General features: G+C 42.8%; 1 protein-coding gene across 1 annotated transcript in view; it reads right to left on the reverse strand.

Annotated features, from left to right (window-relative positions):
* Positions 1–3,509: 3,509 nt before the first annotated feature.
* ACER3 (alkaline ceramidase 3) overlaps positions 3,510–27,910 on the reverse strand; it is a 38,590-nt gene continuing 14,189 nt past the window's right edge. The window contains exons 2-11 of the mRNA XM_075266258.1: positions 25,240–25,350; positions 24,928–24,980; positions 10,979–11,031; positions 8,866–8,947; positions 8,435–8,470; positions 7,900–7,958; positions 7,680–7,781; positions 5,318–5,422; positions 4,896–4,941; positions 3,510–3,611 (exon numbers count right to left, since the gene is read on the reverse strand). Of these exons, the coding sequence (XP_075122359.1) occupies positions 3,558–3,611; positions 4,896–4,941; positions 5,318–5,422; positions 7,680–7,781; positions 7,900–7,958; positions 8,435–8,470; positions 8,866–8,947; positions 10,979–11,031; positions 24,928–24,980; positions 25,240–25,350 (701 nt within the window). The 3' untranslated portion in view covers positions 3,510–3,557. The remainder of the gene's footprint in view (positions 3,612–4,895; positions 4,942–5,317; positions 5,423–7,679; positions 7,782–7,899; positions 7,959–8,434; positions 8,471–8,865; positions 8,948–10,978; positions 11,032–24,927; positions 24,981–25,239; positions 25,351–27,910) is intronic.

The following is a 27,910-nucleotide window of genomic DNA, read 5'->3' on the forward strand; positions in this document are numbered from 1 at the left end:
TAGCAGATCGCAGATACCAGGAGATATAGCAACTAAGAAAAAGAAGGACTCGGGATCATTTAGTTCTCTGTGCGGAGTGTCTCCGCTTGGCCTGGTGTTGATTATACAGCCTGACCGCGGTTGGGATCTGTACGCATCCATGGTAATCGCTACAAACAGATCCCGTATAGCCTGATCCTTCCGGCTCTTCTCTCATCTGTGTGTAGTAGGAAGAAGATGGAAAAGAGTAAAACCCACTTGAAGGCTTGGACTACACAAGGTCTGTTTGTAGTCTAACCATGGAGACACATCGGCCTGTATACTTGTTATATCCACAGAATGGGGGGAGAGCACAGCCGATTAGTCGGGTCATGTAAAGGGGGAAGTTATTAGCGTGTCCATGCTGCTTGGGATTATTTTGCCTTTCGCCAAATGATTGATATTGACAAAGAACAACATGGCCGTCTGTGTGTCCGCAACCATCTGCTTCCAGCTCCGGACAGCTGCTGGTGCGGGTGCCAGCTGTCAGACCCCCACAGATAGGACACCAATATCAACTCCTGGGCAATCCCTCAAAAATGTGCTGATCCCAGTTGTCATTTCACCGGCCCCTTCTCTGCTTGGATCGTAAATTAGTCAGCAGGGGGCGACACTGAACAATGAGGAATGGCAATTATACTCAGCCATTTCTTACTTCTAGCTACACAAGCCAATATGGCTACCTGAGCCCTGACAGGGGTGGTCATTACCTGTGATACAGGTGATCCCCACTTTGTCACGTTGCAGTTTAAAGGGAATGTCCAGGAGTATACTATTCGATAGGATAGCTTGCGGCCCCCTGACCAGTCAGCGGTGTGCGGGGTCTTCCGTCTACTAGACCTAGCGCAGCTCTGTACACTGTACAGCCGGGGGTGTTACTGCACCTCCCATTCAAGACAATGGGACTAAGCTTGCAGTACCCTTCCCAGCCACAACACAGCGTATGGCGCTGTGCTGGTTCTGCACTGTGGCTATTGCAAACAGCTGATCGGCAGGGCGCCAGACTCCCACACATTTACTACTGATAACCTATCCTAAGTTTCCGGGGTGCCTGCACTCACCCCCAGAGCATCACCGGCCATGGCATCAGGACAAGATTTACCTGTAGAGATATCAGGGAGCCTGGAGAGGTGGTCTGGGGTCTGGATCTGTAGGGGGTCTGGATACTGCAGCACCAGAGAGTCCAGTCTTGTATATTGAGTCTGATGAGGGCCTATAGTGTGCGGTCTGGTGACTATTTCTATAAGGGGGTCAGGGCTGAGGACTATATTGGGGTATGGTGACTATTTAGGGAGTCAGGTGACGATTTCTTAATGGGGTCAGGCCTGGGGTCTGGTGACTTTCTTTCGGGGGTCAGGTGACTATTTAGGGAGTCAGGTGACTTTCTTTATGCGATCAGGCCTGGGGTCTAGTGACTATTTCTATAAGGAGTCAGGCCTGGGGTCTGGTGTCTTTCTTTAGGGGGGTAAGGCCTGGGGTCTGGTGACTTTCTTTAGGGGGTCAGGTGACTAGTTCTTTAGGGGGTCAGGTGACTCTTTAGGGGGGCCAGGCGTCTTTCTTTAGGGGGGTAAGGCCTGGGGTCTATATTGGGGTCTGGTGACTATTTAGGGGTCAGGTGACCATTTCTTTACGGGGTCAGGTGACTTTCTTTAGGGGGTCAGATTACTATTTAGGGGGTCAGGTGACTATTTCTTTAGGGGGGTCAGGCCTGGTGTCTATATTGGGGTCTGGTGACTATTTAGGGGTCAGGTGACTATTTCTTTATGGGGTCAGGCCTGGAGTCTGGTGTTTTTCTTTAGGGGGGTCAGGCCTGGTGTCTATATTGGGGTCTGGAGACTATTTAGGGGGTCAGGTGACTATTTCTTTAGGGGGGTCAGGCCTGGTGTCTATATTGGGGTCTGGTGACTATTTAGGGGTCAGGTGACTATTTCTTTATGGGGTCAGGCCTGGAGTCTGGTGTTTTTCTTTAGGGGGGTCAGGCCTGGTGTCTATATTGGGGTCTGGAGACTATTTAGGGGGTCAGGTGACTATTTCTTTATGGGGTCTGTATTCATTTAGAGCAGCATTTCCCACCCAGGGCTCCGTGCATTGACCAAGGCTTGTCTTCTGACTGTGACCGGTGTCAGGACTTAGGCGCAGGTCAGGGCGCAGGGTCACATAGCCTTGTGGCGGGGAGCGAGCACCTGTCATTGGCTACGAGGATCCAAGGACTCTCAAATTTACCTTCAGTTCGCTCCCCCCAGGGTTCTGTGCATTTTGGATCCCTTGGATTGAACTCCTCACATTGCTGTGAATTTCCTCCTAAAGTCAGTTTAACAGTGTCACGTCGCCCTCTAGTGGTGAGCAACGCTCCGTGCAACAACCCTCTAAAATCCCTGACCAAAACGGTAAAAAAAAAAAAGTAAAAAACAAACAGGATAAAGGATAGGCACAAAATTTATTAAGAAAATAAGTTAGGCACTGTATCTAAGCATACATGGCATATAACGTGCCTGTAAAAAGTATTGGCGCCCCCATTATTTTTTTCAATAATTTTTATTTATATTTTTTACCAGTTTTTATTTTTTGGCATTATACTAGAAAACCTCGGTGGATTTAATGGGGTAAAGGTGGAAACTGAGGACAGAGGCCGACGATAGGTCTGACAAGTGTTGGCAATGGAATGGAAGAGCGGAAATTAAGACAACTTTTTGGCCAAAAACAGTCCGCCATGCTGTACGGCCAGGCACCCCGGTTATGGAGATCGATATGGGGGTCGCACAAAGGCACACCCACCGAACAGCAAGTTACCCCCCCATCCTATGACAGGGTTCTGCAACATGCTAGGGCATGAACACTTTTGCAAAAATAAATATTCATGCAACTGCAAGCGAGTCCCGTCAAACCCGATCCCGATGGCAGGGGTGAATACTTACGCATCAGACTATTTTGCGCGTCACTGCAGGTTATTAACTAGGGACTGGATTATTTTGACACAAGACACAAAGTAAAGAGGCGTGATCCAATGATTGGGCGGGCGTGAATACTTATTAGAGGTACCTACCACCAAAAAACAGTTCCGTATCCAGTAATATTGACCTTCTGCTGGGTTACATTGTTATACTAATGGCAGCAGAGGTGAGCCCCCTCCCCCGCCCTAACACATGCCTTACATGTCACCGAAAACCAGCGACAACCTGATACTTCAGACTGTGCGTTACGATCACCCCGCGTGTGGATGCGATTGTAATACTGGCGTATAGTCACATTTAATATGATGGGAGCGCTGGTCGGGTGGTGACGCAGCGGTCGCCATGATGTCTCCGTGTTCCTTCTGGTTGACGTTGGCAGTTCCAGTGCGGTGCTGTATACTCTGTCTATAGGGGGCGCTGTTGTATACAGGAGCACTGTTCATATGTATTGGGAGTATATAGTTGTGTAGAGCTGTAGTCCAATGCCCGCTGCATAGTATGTCGGAGTCCTGGGGTTATGTTGTCAGGAAGTCCGTGGAATGTTTTTTTTTTTTTTCTTTTTGCCTCCTCTTCCTCGGCGACATCTTCTCAATGTTTCTTCGGAGATTCCACCATAATCACCGGCCACATCCCAAACACGAACTGCTCGGAGGAAGACCGGAGAGTGGGTCAATAGCATGGAAGTATGTACCTACAAACACGATTAAGGCAGTTCTCTCTAGGATTGAGCAGAGCAATACAGGAACGCTCTACCTGGTCATAGAGAGAACTGTGCAGCCATACATACACTTACAGCTGCACAGTCCTCCTACTGCACTCTCCTCGGTGATCACTACAGGCAAAAAACTGAACCATCGGGGGCTTTTCAGAACTTTTTATTTGATGACCTTATCTGAAGATAGGTCAATCAATTGAGGATCGGCGGAAGTCCGACACCAGGGAACCCCCTCGAATCAGCTTCTTGAATCGGCGGTGGTGCTCCCCGCTTTATGGGCCATGTAATGTTTGTTCATGGTAGCTTAGTCCCACTCGAGATATTAGGGCTGAGCTGCTATACCAAGCACAGCCACCAGACTATGTACGGCGCTGTGCTCAGAAAGAAGTGAAGAGACTGCAGCACTTGTCCAAAGGTGGACCACTGAAATCTTCAATTATTTACCCTGGAAACTCCCTTTAACCTCTTGTTACTGCCAGGACAATGCTGCTACCTAGCGAGGGGTGTAACCCACATTAACCCTTCCACTAACCACCGCAAAACATCAGGGATCTTTAACCCACGTTAACCCTTCCATTGCCCTGAACAGAAAGGTATACCGACGTCAACCCCCCTCACCACCAAGGATTCTGACATCGAGGCATTAAAGGGGTTTGCCAATGAGTGCATAGGATGGGAGTTGCAGACTGGTGAGGGTCCGACTTCTTGGGGCCACCAACGATCCTCATTTTGGGTGTTGCTCCATTCCACGGGACTGCCAAAAATAGTCAAAGTACAGTACAGGTCCTGCTGGTAAGACCACCAATCTGCAGACAAACCCCTTTACTGCCATCTGTGCCCCAGGACCACCGGGTATACTGATCTCAGCCCCTTCACACCTCCACACTACCGGGTATACTAATTTTAACCCTTTTACTTTGGATTCTGCCATTCCCTGCCCTAGTCCAGCAGTTATATTGCCATGAACCCTTTCGCTGGTCAAGATCACCAAGGGTGCTGACATCTGGCCTTACAATGTCAGTACGGCACACATCCCATGGTTTGGTGCGGTGCCATGTATCCTAGGGCCACGCTGCATGAAGACTGGAGATTTTTACCCCCAGTGACCATATGACGTGTCCTAGAAACATCACCAGCTTCTCCGGCATCTTATAAAGCAGGACTCCTACCCCCAACAGTGACTGACCGCGATGCGTCCCACAGGTACTTACCTTCACCTTGGGCCGATATTTCAGGTAAAGGGTTCTTGTATATAAACTAAAACACACAAAGCAAAATCCAGATTATTATAGATTCCGATAACCTGAGGTCACTGCAGATTACCCCAATATTGCTCCCCTGTGTCCGAGTCCAAATACATTTTGTTTGCACCCTTGAGGGGGTTTTCTAAGACTAAGAGATCGATGACCATTAGGATAGGTCATCAAAATTATTTGGCACCCCCCACAGATCAGCTGTGTGAAGAGACCACAAGACTCAGGTGAGTGCTGCAGCCTCTTCGCTACGTATCAAGCGAAGTGCCGTACATTGCCTAGTGGCTGTGCTTGGTACTGCAGCTGAGCCCCTGAGCTGCTGCCCCCAAAAAAACAAAAACCTAACTCTGAGTAGCGTCACAAGGAAAGCAGACAATTACCTAAACAAGATGTGCAGGTAGGAGCCCAGTCCAGTGAGTATATGCCACCAGGCATGAAACTGCGTCACAGCCCCCAGGACGGGCGGCATCTTCTGCCGGACATCCCTGCAAAAGGACACACATGAAACATTAATGCGGAGTAGCCTGTAAGAAAAATCTTCAGGTCGACAATTATAGCTAGTGTTTCTGTACAATAATCTGCTCTTCTTCCAGGTACATGGACAGCAGGTGGTATCTAGATGTCTCCATCTCTGTAATATGCTGGGTACGTCCTGCAGTACTGCCTTCCTGACAATGTAGGCACAGAGTGCCTATATCCTGTCAGCGAGGTAGTACTATCTGTGCGTACATCATGACTGCGTGGTAGTACTATCAGTGCCCACATCATGACAGCGACGTAGTACTATCTGTGCCTACACCATGACTGCGTGGCCGTACTATCTGTGCCTATATCATGTTAGTGAGGTAGTACTATCTGTGCCTATATCATGTTAGTGAGGTAGTACTATCTGTGCCTAAATCATGTCAGCGAGGCAGTACTATCTGTGTCTAAATCATGTCAGCGAGGTAGTACTATCTGTGCCTACATCATGTCAGCGAGGTAGTACTATCTGTGCCTACATCATAACAAGGCAGTACTATCTGTGCCTACATCATGTCAGCGAGGTTGTACTATCTGTGCCTACATCATGACAACAAGGCAGTACTATCTGTGCCTACATCATGACAGCGAGGTAGTACTATCTGTGCCTACATCATGTCAGCGAGGTAGTACTATCTGTGCCTACATCATGACAGCGAGGTAGTACTATCTATGGCCAGCATCATGTCAGCAAGGTAGTACTATCTGTGCCTACATCATGACAGTGCGGCTGTACTATCTGTGCCTACATCATTACAGCGAGGTAGTACTATCTGTGCCTACATCATGTCAGCGAGGTAGTACTATCTGTGCCTACATCATTACAGCGAGGTAGTACTATCAGTGCCTACATCATGACAGCGAGGTAGTACTATCTGTGCCTACATCATGTCAGCGAGGTAGTACCATCTGTGCCTACATCATGACAGTGAGGTAGTACTATCTGACATGATGTAGGCACAGATAGTACAGCCGCACTGTCATGATGTAGGCACAGATAGTACTACCTCACTGACATGAAAGTGCGGCTGTACTATCTGTGTCTATATCATGACAGCGAGGTAGTACTATCTGTGCCTACATCATGACTGCGTGGCCGTACTATCTGTGCCTACATCATGTCAGCGAGGTAGTACTATCTGTGCCTACACCATGACTGCGTGGCCGTACTATCTGTGCCTATATCATGTTTGCGAGGAAGTACTATCTGTGCCTGCATCATGACAGTGAAGCTGTGCTATCTGTCCCTACATCATGGCAGTACTATCTGTGCCTGCATCATGACAGTGAGGCAGTACTAGCTGTGCCTATATCATGTCAGTGAGGCAGTACTATCTGTACCTATATCATGTCAGTGAGGCAGTACTATCTGTGTCTGCATCATGACAGCGAAGCGTGCTTACTTTGTGTCAGCAAGTCCTTGCTCAGATAGTACTGCTTCTTATAGCTCTTTGTAAATGATGCATTCAACAGTGCAGACTGTGTTCCCCATAAATGCTATACATAATACCACATTAAATACAGAGAAATGGACGCAGCACTATCTGTGCCTACAACATTTACAGAGAAAGATCAGAAGATAATTCTTTCTACACATCATTTACAGAGGCAGTACTATCTGTGCCAACATCATTTATACAAATAGACATCGGGGCACAGACAGAAGGTACTGCATTCCCATCTAAATATTGTGGGCACAGATAGTACCGCCTCCCTTTTTCTCTCTATAAATCTTGCAGGTACAAATACTGCTTGTCTATGAATGACATGTACAGATAGTACTACCTTCCTGTTTAATCCTATAAATCATATATTACCTGCCTCACTGTAAACTTTGCTTGATATAGATACACAAAGTATTAGCTCCCAGAGTCAATATGTAAATACAGGCACAGATAGTACTAGCTCCCGGTGTCTTTCTGTAAATCTTGCAGGCACAGATATTACTGCATCACTGTAAATCTTGCATGATGTATATACGCAGATAGCATTAGCTCCCAGAGTCAGCAAGTAAATCTTGCAAGCACAGATAGTTCTGTGTCCCTGTCTCTTTCTGTAAATCTTGCAGGGACAGATATTACTGCATCACTGTAAACCTTGCATGATGTATATACACAGATAGTATTAGCTCCCGTAGTCTCCATGTAAATCTCGCAGGCACAGATAGTACTGCCTCCCTGTCTCTTCTTTTAAATGACCAGACATTGGCGCAGTCCTCACCTCCAGGTATCACAGAATATATTGTCCACGTTCCACAGTAGAAATCCAAGTAAGAAGACTCCTAGGGAGGTGTAAGCCAGGCCCCTCAGCCACGGGTACACCCTGCAAGGAAGACGCAAGATATCATCAGAATGTAGAAATAGTATACATGAAACGCCCCTTTAATTGGCTCATGCCAAACTCCTAATGAAGGGAGTGTCAGATACGGGTCACGACTTACCAGCTAACTATATACACAGATCGGAGGACCAGGAAGGTCACCAGCACTCCGTACATCACCTGGAGGGGGAGGAGACAAAAGGCCAGTCACTTAAAGGGACACCCCGGAGTCTCATTATATTGCATCAAAGACCACCCCTCTATAGTAATAGTTGTCTCCCCGCAGGGTCCTTCCTTATCCTGATTTCATAAGTCACATGATTTTGGTTAAAGGGCTTATCCAGTTTCTAATATCGATGTCCAATCCTTAGGCTAAGCCTTCAATATTATATCTGTGAGGGTCCGACACCCAGGACCCCTGCAGATCTGCGCAGCTCCCAGTCATTGTTGCTCGCCGTACAGGTTGTAGTGGTGGGTTACGGTACTGCAGCACTACCCCACTGATGTAGTACCACAACTCGCCACTAAAGTAAACATTGCTGGGAGTCCCGAACAGCTGATCTGTGGAGGTCTCGGCTGTCGGACCCTCACAGATGTATTATTGATGACCTAGTAAGCAGTATAGGGTTATAGATCTATCTATAGGGTCACCTTACCTGATGAAACACCGGCTCCTTCCATAGCAAGTAAACCTACAGGAGATAAAAAATACCATTTACTGACGTAGACCCCACCATACTATACCGTACTATACCGCATAGTGATGTAGGAGAGCTCACTCAGATAAATAAACCCCTAGGAGAAATATATTTTAGCACTGCAGTTCATATACGATGCCACTAGGGGGAGCCACCTGTACATACTATTTCACTACCATATTTTAAAAAAAATCTTAAATTTAATGACAACTTCTCCAATCACATCCAAAGCTGCGTTCAGAAAGTTGCAGGTAGTTACATATAGAGCACCAATAAATATTTGCTAAGTATGCAATATATTGTATATAATGGTCCCAAACCAAGCGCACCCACTGCATACACACCCTCCCCTCCCCCTCTGAGGTGCGACATGTGACCCCGGCACTTACTGTAGTTACTGTGACACTGAAAAGTATCAACAGGACGAGCAGCAAATAATTATAGGAGTTCCTGTTCTTGAAACATTCGTATCTGGGAAGAGAAACAGCGAAGAGTCAGCGTCTGCGAGATACAGAGGAGACTATGGCCGTATGGGGCCCGCAGAGATAAGATAAGATAATCCTGTAATAGTCGCACAGTGTGGATACTCAGTATGTTACAGCAGCCTAGTAATACAGATACAGGATAATACACAGTAATATAATACAGGACACATATACTGAGAAGAGAAGATATACGAGGAGTCCACAGCAGCTAAGGAGGAGAGGAAGAAAGAGGAAGACTTCATAGTCATAGTCATAATCATTAGTTCTCTGTGCGGAGTGTCTGCGCTTGGTCTGATGTAGATTATACAGCCTGGTCGCGGTTGGAAGGAAGGACCTGCGATAGCTCCTTCTCACACTTTGGGTGAAGCCGACGGTCACTTACAGTGCTGCCAAGTCCCATCAGGGTCTCATACATGGGGTGGGAAAGAAAAGGAGCAGCCTCCAAAGGAAAAGCCAAAGACCAGCGCTCGCTCATATACAATAAAAGACTTTATTAAGCACGACGCGTTCCGGGCCAGGATGCCCTTTCTCAAGTGCAGATCAAAAGCATCTCCAGAATACACCCCTTCCTTACCAGAGATACACTAAAGACACTTATTGTCTCTCTGATTCATTCTCGCCTTGACTACTGTAACTCCTTACTAATCGGTCTTCCCCTCACTAAACTCTCCCCTCTACAATCTATTCCGAATGCAGCGGCCAGGCTCATCTATCAGGCTAGACGCTACAGCGAGGCCTCCGGTCTGTGCCGGTCACTACATTGGCTGCCTATTCATTATAGAATACAATATAAACCTATCCCCCTCCCCCACAAGGCTCTCCATAATGCCGCACCTCCCTACATTTCCTCCCTCATCTCTGTTTACCGCCCAACCCGTGTTCTCCGCTCACTCAATGACCTATCACTTACATCCTCTATTATCAGAACCTCCCCCGCTCGTATACAAGACTTCTCCCGAGCTGCACCACTTCTCTGGAATGCTCTACCCCGGACAATCAGATTAACTCCCAATTTCTACAGTTTCAAGCGCAAACTAAAGACGCATCTTATCAGACAGGCCGATCACATGTCCTAATGTAAACCCTTCCGTACTATAATTAGAATCCCTATATTTTAACCCTCCTCTGTCCCCGCTCCCACACTACCCCACATGATATGATGCCTTTTCAGCCTAACTTATCAAGCTCCATCCACATGTTACAGGACACGGCCGGTGACGGCTCATACAGTCTTATTTGTGTAATGACAGTCACCTCTATTACAGAAGTGTCTGACCCCTGTATAAGTAATGCCGCCCCTGCTACCTCTTGCGTCACCCCCTCTACCTCATAGATTGTAAGCTCTTGTGAGCAGGGCCCTCAGTCCCATTGTGTGAAATGACGTTCTTTGTTATGTATCTGTCTGTATCTGAACCCTACAAATTGTACAGCGCTGCGGAATAGGTTGGCGCTATAGAAGTAAAATGTATTATTATTATAAATTGTGAAGTTTTCCTGTGACTTTTAGTTTTCATCTAGGTACACTCGAGCCCTGTTGTATTCTTTCATAGCGTCGCTTGACAGCAGGTCTTTGACCAACTTGTCCACATGAGACATAGAAGCTTCATAATTCTTCCCGCCGACCACCTGAGGTTTGCAGTGCAGGGATCGTCCTACTACAACCTGTCTGGTTATCAGAGCGGTTATACAAATCCACCAGGAGATGGCAGCAGAGAGCCGCACCCAGGTAAGAGGTTTTGAGTCTTATATACTGACCGACAACAATCTAGGCGTCCATAATATACAGGACGTATCTATATAGGGTTTCATTTGAAATCCATCTGTTTATCAGAAAGCTGGGTGACAACCTTAATGCATCTTACACAGTGGTAGCCACCCAGCTTTCCCGGGAGCCCACCCTAATTACGCAGAGATTAGATATAGGATTGTATATCTAGGTATGTGAGCCATAGACTATGGGGTGACATCTGTTATGGGAGCTGTAATACCGCCATATAGTATAAGAGGTGTCACTTACAGGCAGTAGACAAACACACTGCAGCTGTAGATCATGGGCAGTTCATCCAGAAGCTGCAGAGAGACATAGAAAAACATTAGCCGGCAACAAAGGGTTAACACCGCCACTTAACATCATTAGGGGAACAAAGGGTTGATAGTTCGTTACAATGTATCAGTGGCAGAAAGGCTTTACTTATATCATATACATTAAGAATAGGCAGCCGCATTCTATGACCAGACACAGACCAGATGAGAGCCCAGAACGTCATAATATACCGTATACATAATAGTGATAAGAAGCGGGCGTGATCAGATCCATAACAGCGACATCTATATACAGGTGGAGACAAGAGAACCTGTACAAGGCACAGCCAGGAGGATCCAGGAGTGATAGCACAATATGACCGTCACTCCCTGCTGAATAATGTACTATATATATGTCAGACGAGATATAGAAGGAGAGATAAGAGGAAAATCTATGAGAACGTCTGCTAAATTGTATTAGGTCTGTGTACAATGTATTCAGCCATCATTACTGAAATAACTGCTACACTACTGCCCCCTACGTACAAGAATATAACTACTATAATACTGCTCCTATGTACAAGAATATAACTACTATAATACTACTCCTATGTACAAGAATATAACTACTATAATACTACTCCTATGTACAAGATAATAACTACTATAATACTGCTCCTATGTACAAGAATATAACTACTATAATACTACTCCTATCTACAAGAATATAACTACTATAATACTGCTCCTATGTACAAGAATATAACTACTATAATACTGCTCCTATGTACAAGAATATAACTACTATAATACTACTCCTATGTACAAGAATATAACTACTATAATACTACTCCTATGTACAAGAATATAACTACTATAATACTACTCCTATGTACAAGAATATAACTACTATAATACTACTCCTATGTACAAGAATATAACTACTATAATACTACTCCTATGTACAAGAATATAACTACTATAATACTGCTGCTATGTACAAAAATATAACTACTATAATACTGTCTCCTATGTACAAGAATATAACTACTATAATACTACTCCTATGTACAAGAATATAACTACTATAATACTGCCTATGTACAAGAATAGAACTACTATAATACTGCTCCTATGTACAAGAATATAACTATTATAATACTACTCCTATATACAAGAATATAACTACTATAATACTACCTCCTATGTACAAGAATATAACTACTATAATACTACCTCCTATGTACAAGAATATAACTACTATAATACTGCTCCTATGTACAAGAATATAAATACTATAATACTGCCTCCTATGTACAAGAATATAACTACTATAATACTACCTCCTATGTACAAGAATATAACTACTATAATACTACTCCTATATACAAGAATATAACTACTATAATACTACCTCCTATGTACAAGAATATAACTACTATAATACTACTTCCTATGTACAAGAATATAACTACTATAATACTGCTCCTATGTACAAGAATATAACTACTATAATACTACTCCTATATACAAGAATATAACTACTATAATACTGCTCCTATGTACAAGAATATAAATACTATAATACTGCCTCCTATGTACAAGAATATAACTACTATAATACTACTCCTATGTACAAGAATATAACTACTATAATACTGCTCCTATGTACAAGAATATAACTACTATAATACTACTCCTATATACAAGAATATAACTACTATAATACTGCTCCTATGTACAAGAATATAAATACTATAATACTGCCTCCTATGTACAAGAATATAACTACTATAATACTACTCCTATGTACAAGAATATAACTACTATAATACTGCTCCTATGTACAAGAATATAAATACTATAATACTGCCTCCTATGTACAAGAATATAACTACTATAATACTGCCTCCTATGTACAAGAATATAACTACTATAATACTACTCCTATATACAAGAATATAACTACTATAATACTACCTCCTATGTACAAGAATATAACTACTATAATACTACTCCTATGTACAAGAATATAACTACTATAATACTACTCCTATGTACAAGAATATCACTACTATAATACTGCTCCTATGTACAAGAATATAACTACTATAATACTACCTCCTATGTACAGGAATATAACTACTATAATACTACTCCTATATACAGGAATATAACTACTATAATACTGCTCCTATGTACAAGAATATAACTACTATAATACTACTCCTGTGTACAAGAATATAACTACTATAATACTACCTCCTATGTACAAGAATATAACTACTATAATACTACCTCCTATGTACAGGAATATAGCTACTATAATACTACTCCTATGTACAAGAATATAACTACTATAATACTGCTCCTATGTACAAGAATATAACTACTATAATACAGCTCCTATGTACAAGAATATAACTACTATAATACTACTCCTATGTACAAGAATATAACTACTATAATACTACTCCTATGTACAAGAATATAACTACTATAATACTGCTCCTATGTACAAGAATATAACTACTATAATACTACCTCCTATGTACAAGAATATAACTACTATAATACTACCTCCTATGTACAAGAATATAACTACTATAATACTGCTCCTATGTACAAGAATATAACTACTATAATACTACTCCTATGTACAAGAATATAACTACTATAATACTACCTCCTATGTACAGGAATATAACTGCTATAATACTACCTCCTATGTACAAGAATATAACTACTATAATACTACCTCCTATGTACAAGAATATAACTACTATAATACTACTCCTATGTACAAGAATATAACTACTATAATACTACTCCTATGTACAAGAATATCACTACTATAATACTGCTCCTATGTACAAGAATATAACTACTATAATACTACCTCCTAGCTGTGAGGACGTGTTTTTGTAGCTCTCCTGAGGCTCCTGATGTCTGGAGATAGCCCAGGTCGGGGCCGCCCTGGGTGGGGAAGTTCCCCTGCCAAGGCCCAGGCTCCAAGGCCTTCTCTGGGAAGCAATTCCCAGACAACTAAAAAAATGGATGGAAATCCTAAAGTCCCCAGTAATGGGAATCGTGTCCAGTGTGTCAGCAGTCCTAGTGCAGCAAGCCAAGATGGGAAGAAAGTTGTAAAGGAAGAAGTAACGGAAGCAAGCAGTAGTACGGTGCAACAACCAAGCAAAATGGTTGAATGTAAGGAGCAAACTTTGCAGCCTGTGCAGACTCCATTGCAGGTTGCAGGTGTCCAGTCCACCCCACCCTCCTGCAGACAGAGGAGAACATCCCTGGAGAAGCAGACCATGCAGGAGAACATGCAGCAGTCTGTATTGGTACGGTCTGAGCGGACAAGATCTGGAAGCGGTAACTACAAAAATGTAGTGAAGGCAGTGGAGGAGATCAAAGGGAGACCAGCGGGGAAGCTTCAAGGTACCAGCAGTACAGTCACTGGGAATAAACTGGGACATAGTCCCCAGTCTGGACATTGTGGGCCCATGGCAGTGACAACAGCCGTAGCATGTCAGAAATCACAGGCTACACCAACCAGAAGCCATACTGGGGGTAACCAACCTGCAAAGCTCTCCAACAATGCACAGACTGTCACAGCTACTGAGCGAGCACCAGAACTGCGCCTGGCAGATGAGATACCAGCACTGGTCAAGCGACTGGAGACATTGAAGGCCAGTAAAATATATCTGCAGAGACAGATTGAATGTGCGTATAATCTAAAAAAGTCTGCATGCCCTGAGAAACTGGTGTTACTGGACAGGAAGCTGAGCGCACTGGCGAAAGAGCTCGCCGAGAACGTACGGGAGACCGAGACTGTACTGGAGCAAATGGGATCGGTGGGAGAATCGTACAGAAACCAGCAGCGGTTCCAGGAATACCAGAAGTCACCATCACCTTGTGCTAAAGCTGGGTCTGAACCCTCTCAAGGTGGCAGCCAGCAGTCCCATGTAAAACCAGTTCTGCAGCCAGCAAGTTTCCCTTTTAAGGAAGGGAATTTGTACGGGAAAGCGACCAGTGTTCAGCAACAGCAAAAACCTGCAGCAATTCTCAGCAAGGCACCACAAGTCCCAGCAACCAGCACTTTGCAACCAGGTCATGGACCCCTGCCTAATGGTAATGAAGTAGCAGCTGTGCAGACACCACAAGTCCCAGGAGACAAGTCATTGCAGCAGGACTATGGACTCTTACCTGAAGGTACTGGGGGAGTAACATATCTGGGGTTACAGGTTGTGGACTCTGCTATGCAGGACTCTGCTGCCGCTGACTATAATACTAATATGGACTCTGCTGTGCAGGACTCTGCTGCCGCTGATTGTCTGACTAATGTGCCTGATATTATGGATATTCCTGTATGTGATAACGGCCCAGCAGGGGAAGGTGTTTCTGGGGGGGATCCTTCACGATCTATGGCGTCAGACCCCTCTGCAGTCCAGTCTCTGGAGTCTGGTGATATTGCAGACATAGAGGTTGATGGTGGGGCGGACACAGGACAGTCCAGTGTGCAGGACTTTCCCCCTCTGGATACTCGCACAGTAGCAGAACCACATGGTACAGGTGCTCAGCAGCCCACACAGCGCCCACAAACACGCCAAGATGGCGGATCCGGCCGTACCTCCTCAGGGAATGCCTGGAGCCGCGGTGCTCCATCTTTTGCATCAAACTCCAGTTATACAGGCCAGGCTTTCAGGAGGAGGAATGTAGTCAGGTTTAGGCACGGAGGTGCCAAGGAGGATCTGCCGGATAGGAGGTTTGTGGTCCGAGAGCTCCTATGTACCCAGATGGGCTTTGTGCCGACTGATATCCTGGCCGTCATAAACCTTCCTGACCGCCAGGGGTATGATGTTAGTTTTAAGCTGATGTCTGATCTGGACCGGTTCTGGGCCAATCTCACCAGGTTGAGAGATACGGAAGGTTGGGATAAGTTCAGTTTCATCCCCATCTCTAGGCCAGATACAGCCTCTGTCACAATTGTATTTTGGAATGAAGCCGTTCCCCCTCAGGATATTGTCATCTGGCTCAGGAGGCATTGTGACCTCATGTCCGATCTTAGTAAGAACAGGGATGAAGACGGGGTCTGGACCGGTGGGTGGAGGGTCCTGGTGAAGTTGCGTCAGCAGAACAACATAACCCAACATCTGCCCAATTCGTTCTTTATAGGCCGAGAAAAAGGGATCTGCTTCTATGCGGGTCAGCCTCGCCGGTGCTTCAAGTGTGGGAAGGCCGGCCATGTGGCCAGTGTATGCTCCATGGTAAAGTGTAGCCTATGTAATGAAATGGGCCACGTGAGTGCCACATGCCAAAGCATTAGGTGTAACCTGTGCGGTCGGATCGGTCACCCCCACAGAGATTGTCCTGATGCCTGGCATAACATCTGTAAGGATAGCCCTGATGAGGACTTGCTGGCAGCGGCTGATGACATACAGGAGGAGGAGGAGGTGCTATTGTCAGGGTCAGTAGTCACGGAGGCGGAGCCTCAACCACATACAGGTGATACCACCCAAGACCAGGCCGAGTCAGGTCCCATTGAGACGACCATGGAGGTTGTCGAGCAGGTTGTACAACCCTCAGTGGTCGTCTCTTCTCCTGCCCGATCATCCAACAATAATAAAAGGAGGAAGAAGGATAAAGCCAGCCGTAAGCCTGAGGGTGAGTGGACCACGGTAGAAAAGCCCACAAAGATGAGAGTAAGTAGTGCAGGCGAGGTCACTGCAACGGGGAATAGATTTAGTGTCCTATCAGAGTCAGACGGAGAAGCAGAACTAGACAGAGAACTCTCACGAATGATGGCGGAGTATGAGGAGGAGCCAGAGGGCGATCCTCCCAATAAGAGGAGACCCCACCGAGATGAGGGGCAGTCCGAATCAGACATGGAAACAGCTGGTCACCAGGACACCTCTGACTCTGATCTATGACAATGGGGCCCATCTCTCTGTTTCTCATATTCCTAGTTGTTCTGATGGCAGGTTTCTATCTTAAAGTTATCTCTAGTAATGTGAATAGCATCCGAGCAAGGAGGACAAGACACGCAGTGTATGAACATCTGAGATATCTTGATGCCGATGTCTATTTCTTACAAGAAACCCGTTTAAATACTTTAGGACTAATACGAGAAGCAGAGAGAGAATGGAAATCTGGCCCGTCCTTCTGGTCTCTGGCTGTGGAACCTTATGCCGGGGTTTCTATACTGTTTAACACCCCTGATGTCACCATACACAGATTCACTGAGGTTCTGATGGGGAGGTGCCTGGTTTTAGAAGTTACCATCCGAGGCAGAAGGCTCCGACTCATTAATATCTATGGTCCACCGCAGTCGGTGATTGAAAGGGCACGTCTGTTTGATGAAGTCAAGCAGTACTTGTTTACATCTGTTCCGGTAGTCATGGCAGGGGACTTCAATGCCACCATGTCATCCAGTGACAGACCTACTGGTCGGCCTCTCACCAGGGACTGCAAGGTCTTAAGCAGAATTATTTCACAGGCTGGTCTGTCTGATGTGTTTACTGAGGGTGGTAGGAAACCAAAATTCACTTACTCCTGCGCTGGTAGATGCAGTCGGATAGACTTAGCTCTGGTCAGTCCCGCTGAGCATGTTAGTGAGAAAAGTGAAAAGACAGTCCCTTATTCTGACCATCTGGCTTTGTATTTTTGCTTGGGCTCCACAAAACGCCCTGATATTGGGAGAGGCCTATGGAAGCTCAATTCCAGCCTCTTGGACGATGACTGTGTCCGGAGTTGTGTCCACTCTCTATTTCAGAACCAGCTTGAGAGAGTGGTGTTTTATGACAACATGGCAGACTGGTGGGAGGATGTCAAGGAGGAGATCAGATCCCTCTTAAGGAGACTGTCAGTTAAGAAGGGGAAGAGTAAATATAGCCAGTATCTCAGGCTGCGGAAAGAATTAGAGTCACTCTATTCGGCGGGCGGGGATAACCAACAGAAGATTGACCGGCTGAAATCTGAGATCAGTCAGTATCAGTACCGCAGGTATACATCCCTGGTTCTTGAACGGGATTATGGGTCCTTAGGGGCTCCGGATCCTTTTGAGAATTGCAGGGAGCGGGTGGCAAATAAATCGGTCACAGGTCTCACTGACTCCCAGGGTGTGTTACAGGAGTCTCGGGAGGGTATCCTGGGGGTGGTGAGAACTTACTATGCTGACTTGTTTCAGAAGAAGGTTTTGGATAGAGAGAAGGTGGCTTAATTCTTGGAGGCAACTCCAGGTCCTGATACTAATGATTTGGACTTTTCTCCTTTGACAGCAGAGTTAACAGTGGAAGAGGTGAAAGAGGCCATAGATAAGTTACATCTGAAGAAGGCACCAGGTCCAGATGGGATTACAGCTGAGTTCTATAAGAAATTCCGAGACCTCTTGGCACCAATTCTCGTGGATGTATACAAAACTAGTCTAGAAAACCACCTGATGCCTCCATCCATGAGAGTGTCCTCCCTGATCCTGCTGTCTAAAGGTAAAGAGCCTAGTGACATCAAGAACTGGAGGCCGATTGCCCTCTTGAATGTCGATAGGAAGATTCTTGCAAAAATTCTGTTCTCTAGATTAGTTTGTTTGTCCCCGGCACTGTTGGCAGGCTCTCAGTTTGGCACAGTTAAAGGGCGGAACATCTCTGGAGCAGTTATCTCGATAAGGGAGATGTTTGAGAGATGTAAAGCTCTGAGGTGTGGGAGATATGTTGTGAGTCTTGACCAGGCTAAGGCCTTTGACAGAGTAGACCATGAGTATCTATGGGCGACTTTGACAAAGTACGGTATTCCGGGACAATTTGTGGATTGGCTGAGAACTTTGTACTGCGAGGCGGAGAGCTTTCCTCTGATTAATGGTTGGCAGGGTGATACTTTCAGGGTTGAGGCAGGGGTGAGACAAGGTTGCCCACTGAGTCCATTACTGTATGTGTTTGCCATAGACCCGTTTCTTAGGTCACTGCAGGAGTGTGATTTTCAGGGGGCGCCGGTCCCCCACTGCTTGCCCCTGAGAGTTGTTGCCTACGCGGATGATGTGACTGTGGTGATATCTGAGCCTCGTGAGGTGGAGATGTTGTCTGCGGCCATCAGAAGTTACTCAGAGGCCTCCGGGTCTCTTGTCAACCTTGAGAAGAGTCAAGCTCTCTGGACGGGTCATACTGGTCCTACATTTGATCTGCCGCAGTTTGCCCAGGCCTCCTCCTATATTAAGATCCTTGGGGTGAAATTCGGGAGGGATGATAATTGCAGACTAAATTGGGAAGAAAAGTTGGAATCCGGAAATGCAAAGGTTCAGCGATGGAAGAACTGGAGGCTGACCTATAGAGAAAGGGTTAAAATGTTGAAGACTTACCTGGTCCCTGTCTTCTTGTACGTCTCTGTTGTCTTTCCTTTGCCAGAATCTTTCTCCGCTAGGCTCTTTAGCCTGTTCTTCCAACTTTTGTGGGGGAACAGGTTGAACCCAGTAAAAAGAGGGATAACCTACCTACAGAGGAGAGAGGGTGGGCTGGATATGTTAAATCCAAGGGTGTTTTTTGACTCCATGTTTCTAAAAGTAAATTTTGGTTGCCTGGACTCAGATAACAGCTCCCTGTGGGTAAATAGTATCAGGGACTGGATATTGCCTTTTGCAGAATCCTGGGTGCGAGGCGGCAGCCTTAAGAGGGGTCGATCGACTCGTGACTACCTCCCCCAGTATCTGGACTATGGCATAAGGTGCCTAAAAAAATGGGGTATTGAAAAGACCTATCTGGTGAGTAAGACCAGGAGAGATCTATACACCAGGGTATGTAAGACCTTCTATTGTCTCCAGCCGGCATTGAGGGACTGCACATCTACAACCCTGCAGGATAGTCTGAGGCTCCTCACTGGTCTGAGGCTCCCTGCAAAGTTCTTTGACATTGCCTGGCTATCTCTGCATGGGAAACTTTTTGTAAGAGGCAACCTAAAACATCTCAGTGTGACAGATCGGGCATGTCCATTGGGTTGCCAGCAGGAGGAGACCATGGCACATTTTATATCAGAGTGCGGGGGAGGGCGAAAGATCTGGCAGGAAATATCCCGGAGGCTGAAAATTCCCCGATTACAATCACTCAAATACCCCGAAATCATATATGGCATCCCAACTAATATAGGTGACATTAACCGGGAGACCCTGTATATTATTATTACTGTCATCAAATATTATCACTGGCATACGAGGACCCAGGTGTCCCTACACAGAGAGCCCTTCCGTCATATGACCGCTGTCACATATATCATGTCTGAACTGAGGTGGATAAAGTCTCTGGAGGTCAGAAAAAAGTCTGATAATGTAAAATTGTGGAGAAATGTATATATCGATTGCTGAATATTCTGATAACACTGCAAATAAGTCTGTTCATTTATTTATGGATTTATTTATTTTTCCCCCCTCTTTATCCTGCCAGCAATGGACTCTTAAGTTAAAGTGATTCTCATTTTTGTTATCTGACAGACATGTCTGATTTATGTTATATTATTATTATTATTATTATTAATTAGTTATTAATTCTGCTGGAATGTAATGTATTTTTGTTTTGTTTTTACTAATAAAAATTACCTCCTATGTACAGGAATATAACTACTATAATACTACTCCTATGTACAAGAATATAACTACTATAATACTGCTCCTATGTACAAGAATATAACTACTATAATACTACTATGTACAAGAATATAATTACTATAATACTGCTCCTATGTACAAGAATATAACTACTATAATACTACTCCTATGTACAAGAATATAACTACTATAATACTACCTCCTATGTACAGGAATATAACTACTATAATACTACCTCCTATGTACAAGAATATAACTACTATAATACTACCTCCTATGTACAGGAATATAACTACTATAATACTACTCCTATGTACAAGAATATAACTACTATAATACTGCTCCTATGTACAAGAATATAACTACTATAATACTGCTCCTATGTACAAGAATATAACTACTATAATACTGCTCCTATGTACAAGAATATAACTACTATAATACTGCTCCTATGTACAAGAATATAACTACTATAATACTACCTCCTATGTACAAGAATATAACTACTATAATACTACCTCCTATGTACAGGAATGTAACTACTATAATACTACTCCTATGTACAAGAATATAACTACTATAATACTGCTCCTATGTACAAGAATATAGCTACTATAATACTGCTCCTATGTACAAGAATATAACTACTATAATACTGCTCCTATGTACAAGAATATAACTACTATAATACTGCTCCTATGTACAAGAATATAACTACTATAATACTACTCCTATGTACAAGAATATAACTACTATAATACTACCTCCTATGTACAGGAATATAACTGCTATAATACTACCTCCTATGTACAAGAATATAACTACTATAATACTACTCCTATGTACAAGAATATAACTACTATAATACTGCTCCTATGTACAAGAATATAACTACTATAATACTGCTCCTATGTACAAGAATATAACTACTATAATACTACTATGTACAAGAATATAACTACTACAATACTGCTCCTATGTACAAGAATATAACTACTATAATACTACTCCTATGTACAAGAATATAACTACTATAATACTACTCCTATATACAAGAATATAACTACTATAATACTACTCCTATGTACAAGAATATAACTACTATAATACTACCTCCTATGTACAGGAATATAACTGCTATAATACTACCTCCTATGTACAAGAATATAACTACTATAATACTACTCCTATGTACAAGAATATAACTACTATAATACTGCTCCTATGTACAAGAATATAACTACTATAATACTACTCCTATGTACAAGAATATAACTACTATAATACTGCTCCTATGTACAAGAATATAACTACTATAATACTGCTCCTATGTACAAGAATATAACTACTATAATACTACTATGTACAAGAATATAACTACTACAATACTGCTCCTATGTACAAGAATATAACTACTATAATACTACTCCTATGTACAAGAATATAACTACTATAATACTACTATGTACAAGAATATAACTACTACAATACTGCTCCTATGTACAAGAATATAACTACTATAATACTACTCCTATGTACAAGAATATAACTATTATAATACTACTCCTATATACAAGAATATAACTACTATAATACTACCTCCTATGTACAAGAATATAACTACTATAATACTACCTCCTATGTACAAGAATATAACTACTATAATACTACCTCCTATGTACAGGAATGTTACTACTATAATACTACTCCTATGTACAAGAATATAACTACTATAATACTACCTCCTATGTACAGGAATATAACTGCTATAATACTACCTCCTATGTACAAGAATATAACTACTATAATACTACTCCTATGTACAAGAATATAACTACTATAATACTGCTCCTATGTACAAGAATATAACTACTATAATACTGCTCCTATGTACAAGAATATAACTACTATAATACTACTATGTACAAGAATATAACTACTACAATACTGCTCCTATGTACAAGAATATAACTACTATAATACTACTCCTATGTACAAGAATATAACTACTATAATACTACTCCTATATACAAGAATATAACTACTATAATACTACTCCTATGTACAAGAATATAACTACTATAATACTACCTCCTATGTACAGGAATATAACTGCTATAATACTACCTCCTATGTACAAGAATATAACTACTATAATACTGCTCCTATGTACAAGAATATAACTACTATAATACTACTCCTATGTACAAGAATATAACTACTATAATACTGCTCCTATGTACAAGAATATAACTACTATAATACTGCTCCTATGTACAAGAATATAACTACTATAATACTACTATGTACAAGAATATAACTACTACAATACTGCTCCTATGTACAAGAATATAACTACTATAATACTACTCCTATGTACAAGAATATAACTACTATAATACTACTCCTATGTACAAGAATATAACTACTACAATACTGCTCCTATGTACAAGAATATAACTACTATAATACTACTCCTATGTACAAGAATATAACTACTATAATACTACTCCTATATACAAGAATATAACTACTATAATACTACCTCCTATGTACAAGAATATAACTACTATAATACTACTCCTATGTACAAGAATATAACTACTATAATACTACCTCCTATGTACAGGAATATAACTACTATAATACTACTCCTATGTACAAGAATATAACTACTATAATACTGCTCCTATGTACAAGAATATAACTACTATAATACTACTCCTATGTACAAGAATATAACTACTATAATACTGCTCCTATGTACAAGAATATAACTACTATAATACTGCTCCTATGTACAAGAATATAACTACTATAATACTACTATGTACAAGAATATAACTACTATAATACTGCTCCTATGTACAAGAATATAACTACTACAATACTGCTCCTATGTACAAGAATATAACTACTATAATACTACTCCTATGTACAAGAATATAACTACTATAATACTACTCCTATGTACAAGAATATAACTACTATAATACTACTCCTATATACAAGAATATAACTACTATAATACTACCTCCTATGTACAAGAATATAACTACTATAATACTACTCCTATGTACAAGAATATAACTACTATAATACTACCTCCTATGTACAAGAATATAACTACTATAATACTACTCCTATGTACAAGAATATAACTACTATAATACTACTCCTATGTACAAGAATATAACTACTATAATACTACTCCTATGTACAAGAATATAACTACTATAATACTGCTATGTACAAGAATATAACTACTATAATACTACTCCTATGTACAAGAATATAACTACTGTAATACTGCTCCTATGTACAAGAATATAACTACTATAATACTACCTCCTATGTACAGGAATATAACTACTATAATACTACTCCTATGTACAAGAATATAACTACTATAATACTGCTCCTATGTACAAGAATATAACTACAATAATACTGCTCCTATGTACAAGAATATAACTACTATAATACTGCTCCTACGTACAAGAATATAACTACTATAATACTACTCCTACGTACAAGAATATAACTACTATAATACTACTCCTATATACAAGAATATAACTACTATAATACTACCTCCTATGTACAAGAATATAACTACTATAATACTACTCCTATGTACAAGAATATAACTACTATAATACTACTCCTATGTACAAGAATATAACTACTATAATACTACTCCTATGTACAAGAATATAACTACTATAATACTACTCCTATGTACAAGAATATAACTACTATAATACTACTCCTATGTACAAGAATATAACTACTATAATACTGCTCCTATGTACAAGAATATAACTACTATAATACTGCTCCTATGTACAAGAATATAACTACTATAATACTGCTCCTATGTACAAGAATATAACTACTATAATACTGCTCCTATGTACAAGAATATAACTACTATAATACTGCTCCTATGTACAAGAATATAACTACTATAATACTGCTCCTATGTACAAGAATATAACTACTATAATACTGCTCCTATGTACAAGAATATAACTACTATAATACTGCTCCTATGTACAAGAATATAACTACTATAATACTGCCCCCTATGTACAAGAATATAACTACTATAATACTACTCCTATGTACAAGAATATAACTACTACAATACTGCCCCTATGTACAAGAATATAACTACTATAATACTGCTCCTATGTACAAGAATATAACTACTACAATACTGCCCCTATGTACAAGAATATAACTACTATAATACTACCTCCTATGTACAAGAATATAACTACTATAATACTACCTCCTATGTACAAGAATATAACTGCTATAATACTGCTCCTATGTACAATTGCCATAGTTACCTGCATTTCATACTGCAGTGTCATGTGGAAGCACCAGGATCCCAACCCAACAGCTGCAAAACAGAAGAGTACAGTGAGTACTATATACCGGTACTATACAGAATAGACTAGTGGCAGTCTGGACCTCTGACTGTTCTGCCCCTATCCCTGTTGCACTGTATATGGCGGTAGTGATATCCCCAGTGCTCGGCCTTGTTGGTCTTGGCTTCCAGTACTGGGATACAGTAGTACTAGTATAACTGATATGGCGGTTGCGGATTTGTAGTCCTACAAACAGAGTAAAACATGCAATACAAGCCCCGCACGACTTACCCGCTATGCCCAGGTAGGCCACCAGGTATCTGGTCTCGAGCCCGTCCCTGACCGTCTGGATGGCTCCATAGATGGGAGGTAGAATCATGATCAGGTTACTGACTGTGTTCCCTGCATAGACAGAGGGCAGTATATGCGGTCAAGTCACATGACATTGAGATGTCATAATGCAATATATTCTGCTGTGTTGCATTGTGGGAGAAGTGGGAAAAAAGTACTACAACTCCCACAGTGCTTGTTCTGGAAAGACAGTCATTTCATAGGATGGAACTGGCCATTTTAGCCATTTAGGAGCCAAAGAAAGATGGCTGGCTACTTTGTATTAATTGTATTCATGACAGTCACCCAGCTTTCCCAAGCCCCTGAATCACTTGCCTGATCAAAATCAATGAACGGATGTGTCGACCAAAAGTCTAGGAAAGCTGAATGAACGGTCTGAAGAAGTCAGGGTGGCCATATTGGCAGTCACCCAGCTTTTCCAGGAACCAGGACAGGAATTCATGGTGATTTCTGAATGTTCAGGGGTTCCCCTTTAAGGCTGCCCTGCACAGAATGATACATTTGCCTGCGGGTCTGATATGGAAATCTCACCGGCACAGGATACGGGACATATTTCCATATCTGTATTTGCCTATGGGCAGGATATTGTGTCTGCGCCATCCCACAATGCACCTGTGGAGCGCAGCTCTGGAGGAAAGACCTGACCAGAGATAAGAGGGGAAGCCTGTGCAACCTCCCAAGGCGCTGCTCAGTCCTAGGAATACTGCAATGTTCACACTGGCCAGTAGAGGTCACTGCACTGCACACCGTTCGCACAAGACCTCTCGTTTTACAGTCTGCTGCAAAGCCGATGGTCGTCACATTTCGGGCGACTGGTTACCCTCAGTATGTGAATATCGACTTCTATACAGAGTGTTCCCATTCACTGACAGCAAGCGGAAACCTTACTGAACGAAAGGAGAGAAAAACTTGCAGAATTTGCTGCAGGACGAGGACATTACACCCTCTGGCGACCGGTCTCCGCCGTGGTCATTACACACATGAGTGAGCCGCCATCAACACTATACTCACGTGTGGACCATTACCACGCACCGCTGACCCCAAACACTCCTCAATGCTCTATGCAAGACCTTGAGGTGTCCTCTTGCCCCTGTATAATTTCCTCCTATAGGGTCCCGTTTCTCCTTGTGGTGATCGTCCGCTGCAGCATGCACTGCTCTCCTCCAGGATGAAGACAGCTGGCCCTTGAGATACCTCCACTAGATGGCACTAGAGTTCTTCCTCCTGGAGGAGAGCCAGTTTGCCTGGACTATACAAGACTCCCCAGTATCAACCAGCGCCCAAGGCCAAAATCAGAGACCTCTCACCTAGTTGTGCGTACATTTCCACACTACTATAGTAGGCTGCGTCTCTTTACCGATAGCTTTACATTCTCAGCCGCGCCCCGGCCTAACAATCGGAGGATTAGCAGAAATAAAAGGTAACACGTTGCTCTGGACTGTGATCAAACATTCTGCAAAACGTTTACCCAGCGTGAGACCTTCTACCACATCTGTCAGAGGTAAAGAGGCCGGAACAACAGTGCTCTGCAGGCGAGCTGCTGCACCTGGCCTCCAAGAGGTGAGCACACAGAGCACAATGGAGGAATCCAAGAGGTGAGCATGTGAGGCCTTTTCCTACTTTTGTCTCCTCTGACCAGAGAACATTCTTCCAGAACGGTTTTGGCTTTCTCAGGTAAGTTTTGGCAAACTCCAGCCTGGCTTCTGTCTGTGGGTAAGAAGTGGGGTCTTCCTGGGTCTCCTACCATACAGTCCCTTCTCATTCAGACGCTGACACTGGATAGTACGGGGTGACACTGTTGTACCCTCGGACTGCAGGGCAGCTTGGACTTGTTTGGATGTTAGTCGAGGTTCTTTATCCGCCATCCGCACAATCTTGCGGTGAAATCTCTCATCAATGTTTCTTTTCCGTCCACATCTAGGGAGGTTAGCCACAGGGCCATGGGCTTTACACTTCTTGAGGACACTGCGCACGGTAGACACAGGAACATTCAGGTCTTTGGAGATGGACTTGTAGCCTTGAGATTGCTCATGCTTCCTCACAATTTTGCTTCTCAAGTCCTCAGACAGTTCTTTGGTCTTCTTTCTTTTCTCCATGCTCAATGTGGTCACACAAGGACACAGGACAGAGGTGGAGTCAACTTTAATCCATTTCAACTGGCTGCAAGTGTGATTTAGTTATTGCCACCACCTGTTAGGTGCCCCAGGTAAGTAACAGGTGCTGTTAATTACACAAATTAGAGAAGCATCACATGATTTTTCAAACAGTGCCAATACTTTTGTCCACCCTCTTTTTTATGTTTGTTGTGGAATTAGATCCAATTTGGCTTTTTGACAATTATTTTTGTGGTTTTCCATTGAAGACAAAATAAATGAAGATAATAATACCAAAGAATTTGTGATTGCAATCATTTTCTGGAAGAACATGAGTATTATCTGACAGAATTGCAGGGGTGCCAATACTTTTGGCCAACACTGTAGGGTGGCGGAGCCTCCTCAGACTACTACTGAGCCTATAGGGCGGCGGAGTCTCCTCAGACTACTACTGAGCCTATAGGGTGGTGGACCATAGATTACCGTGACACCTCAGTCTACTATGGAGTCTGCAGGGG

Source organism: Leptodactylus fuscus, chromosome 2 (assembly GCF_031893055.1).
Source record: "Leptodactylus fuscus isolate aLepFus1 chromosome 2, aLepFus1.hap2, whole genome shotgun sequence".
Taxonomy (NCBI): Eukaryota; Metazoa; Chordata; class Amphibia; order Anura; family Leptodactylidae; genus Leptodactylus; species Leptodactylus fuscus.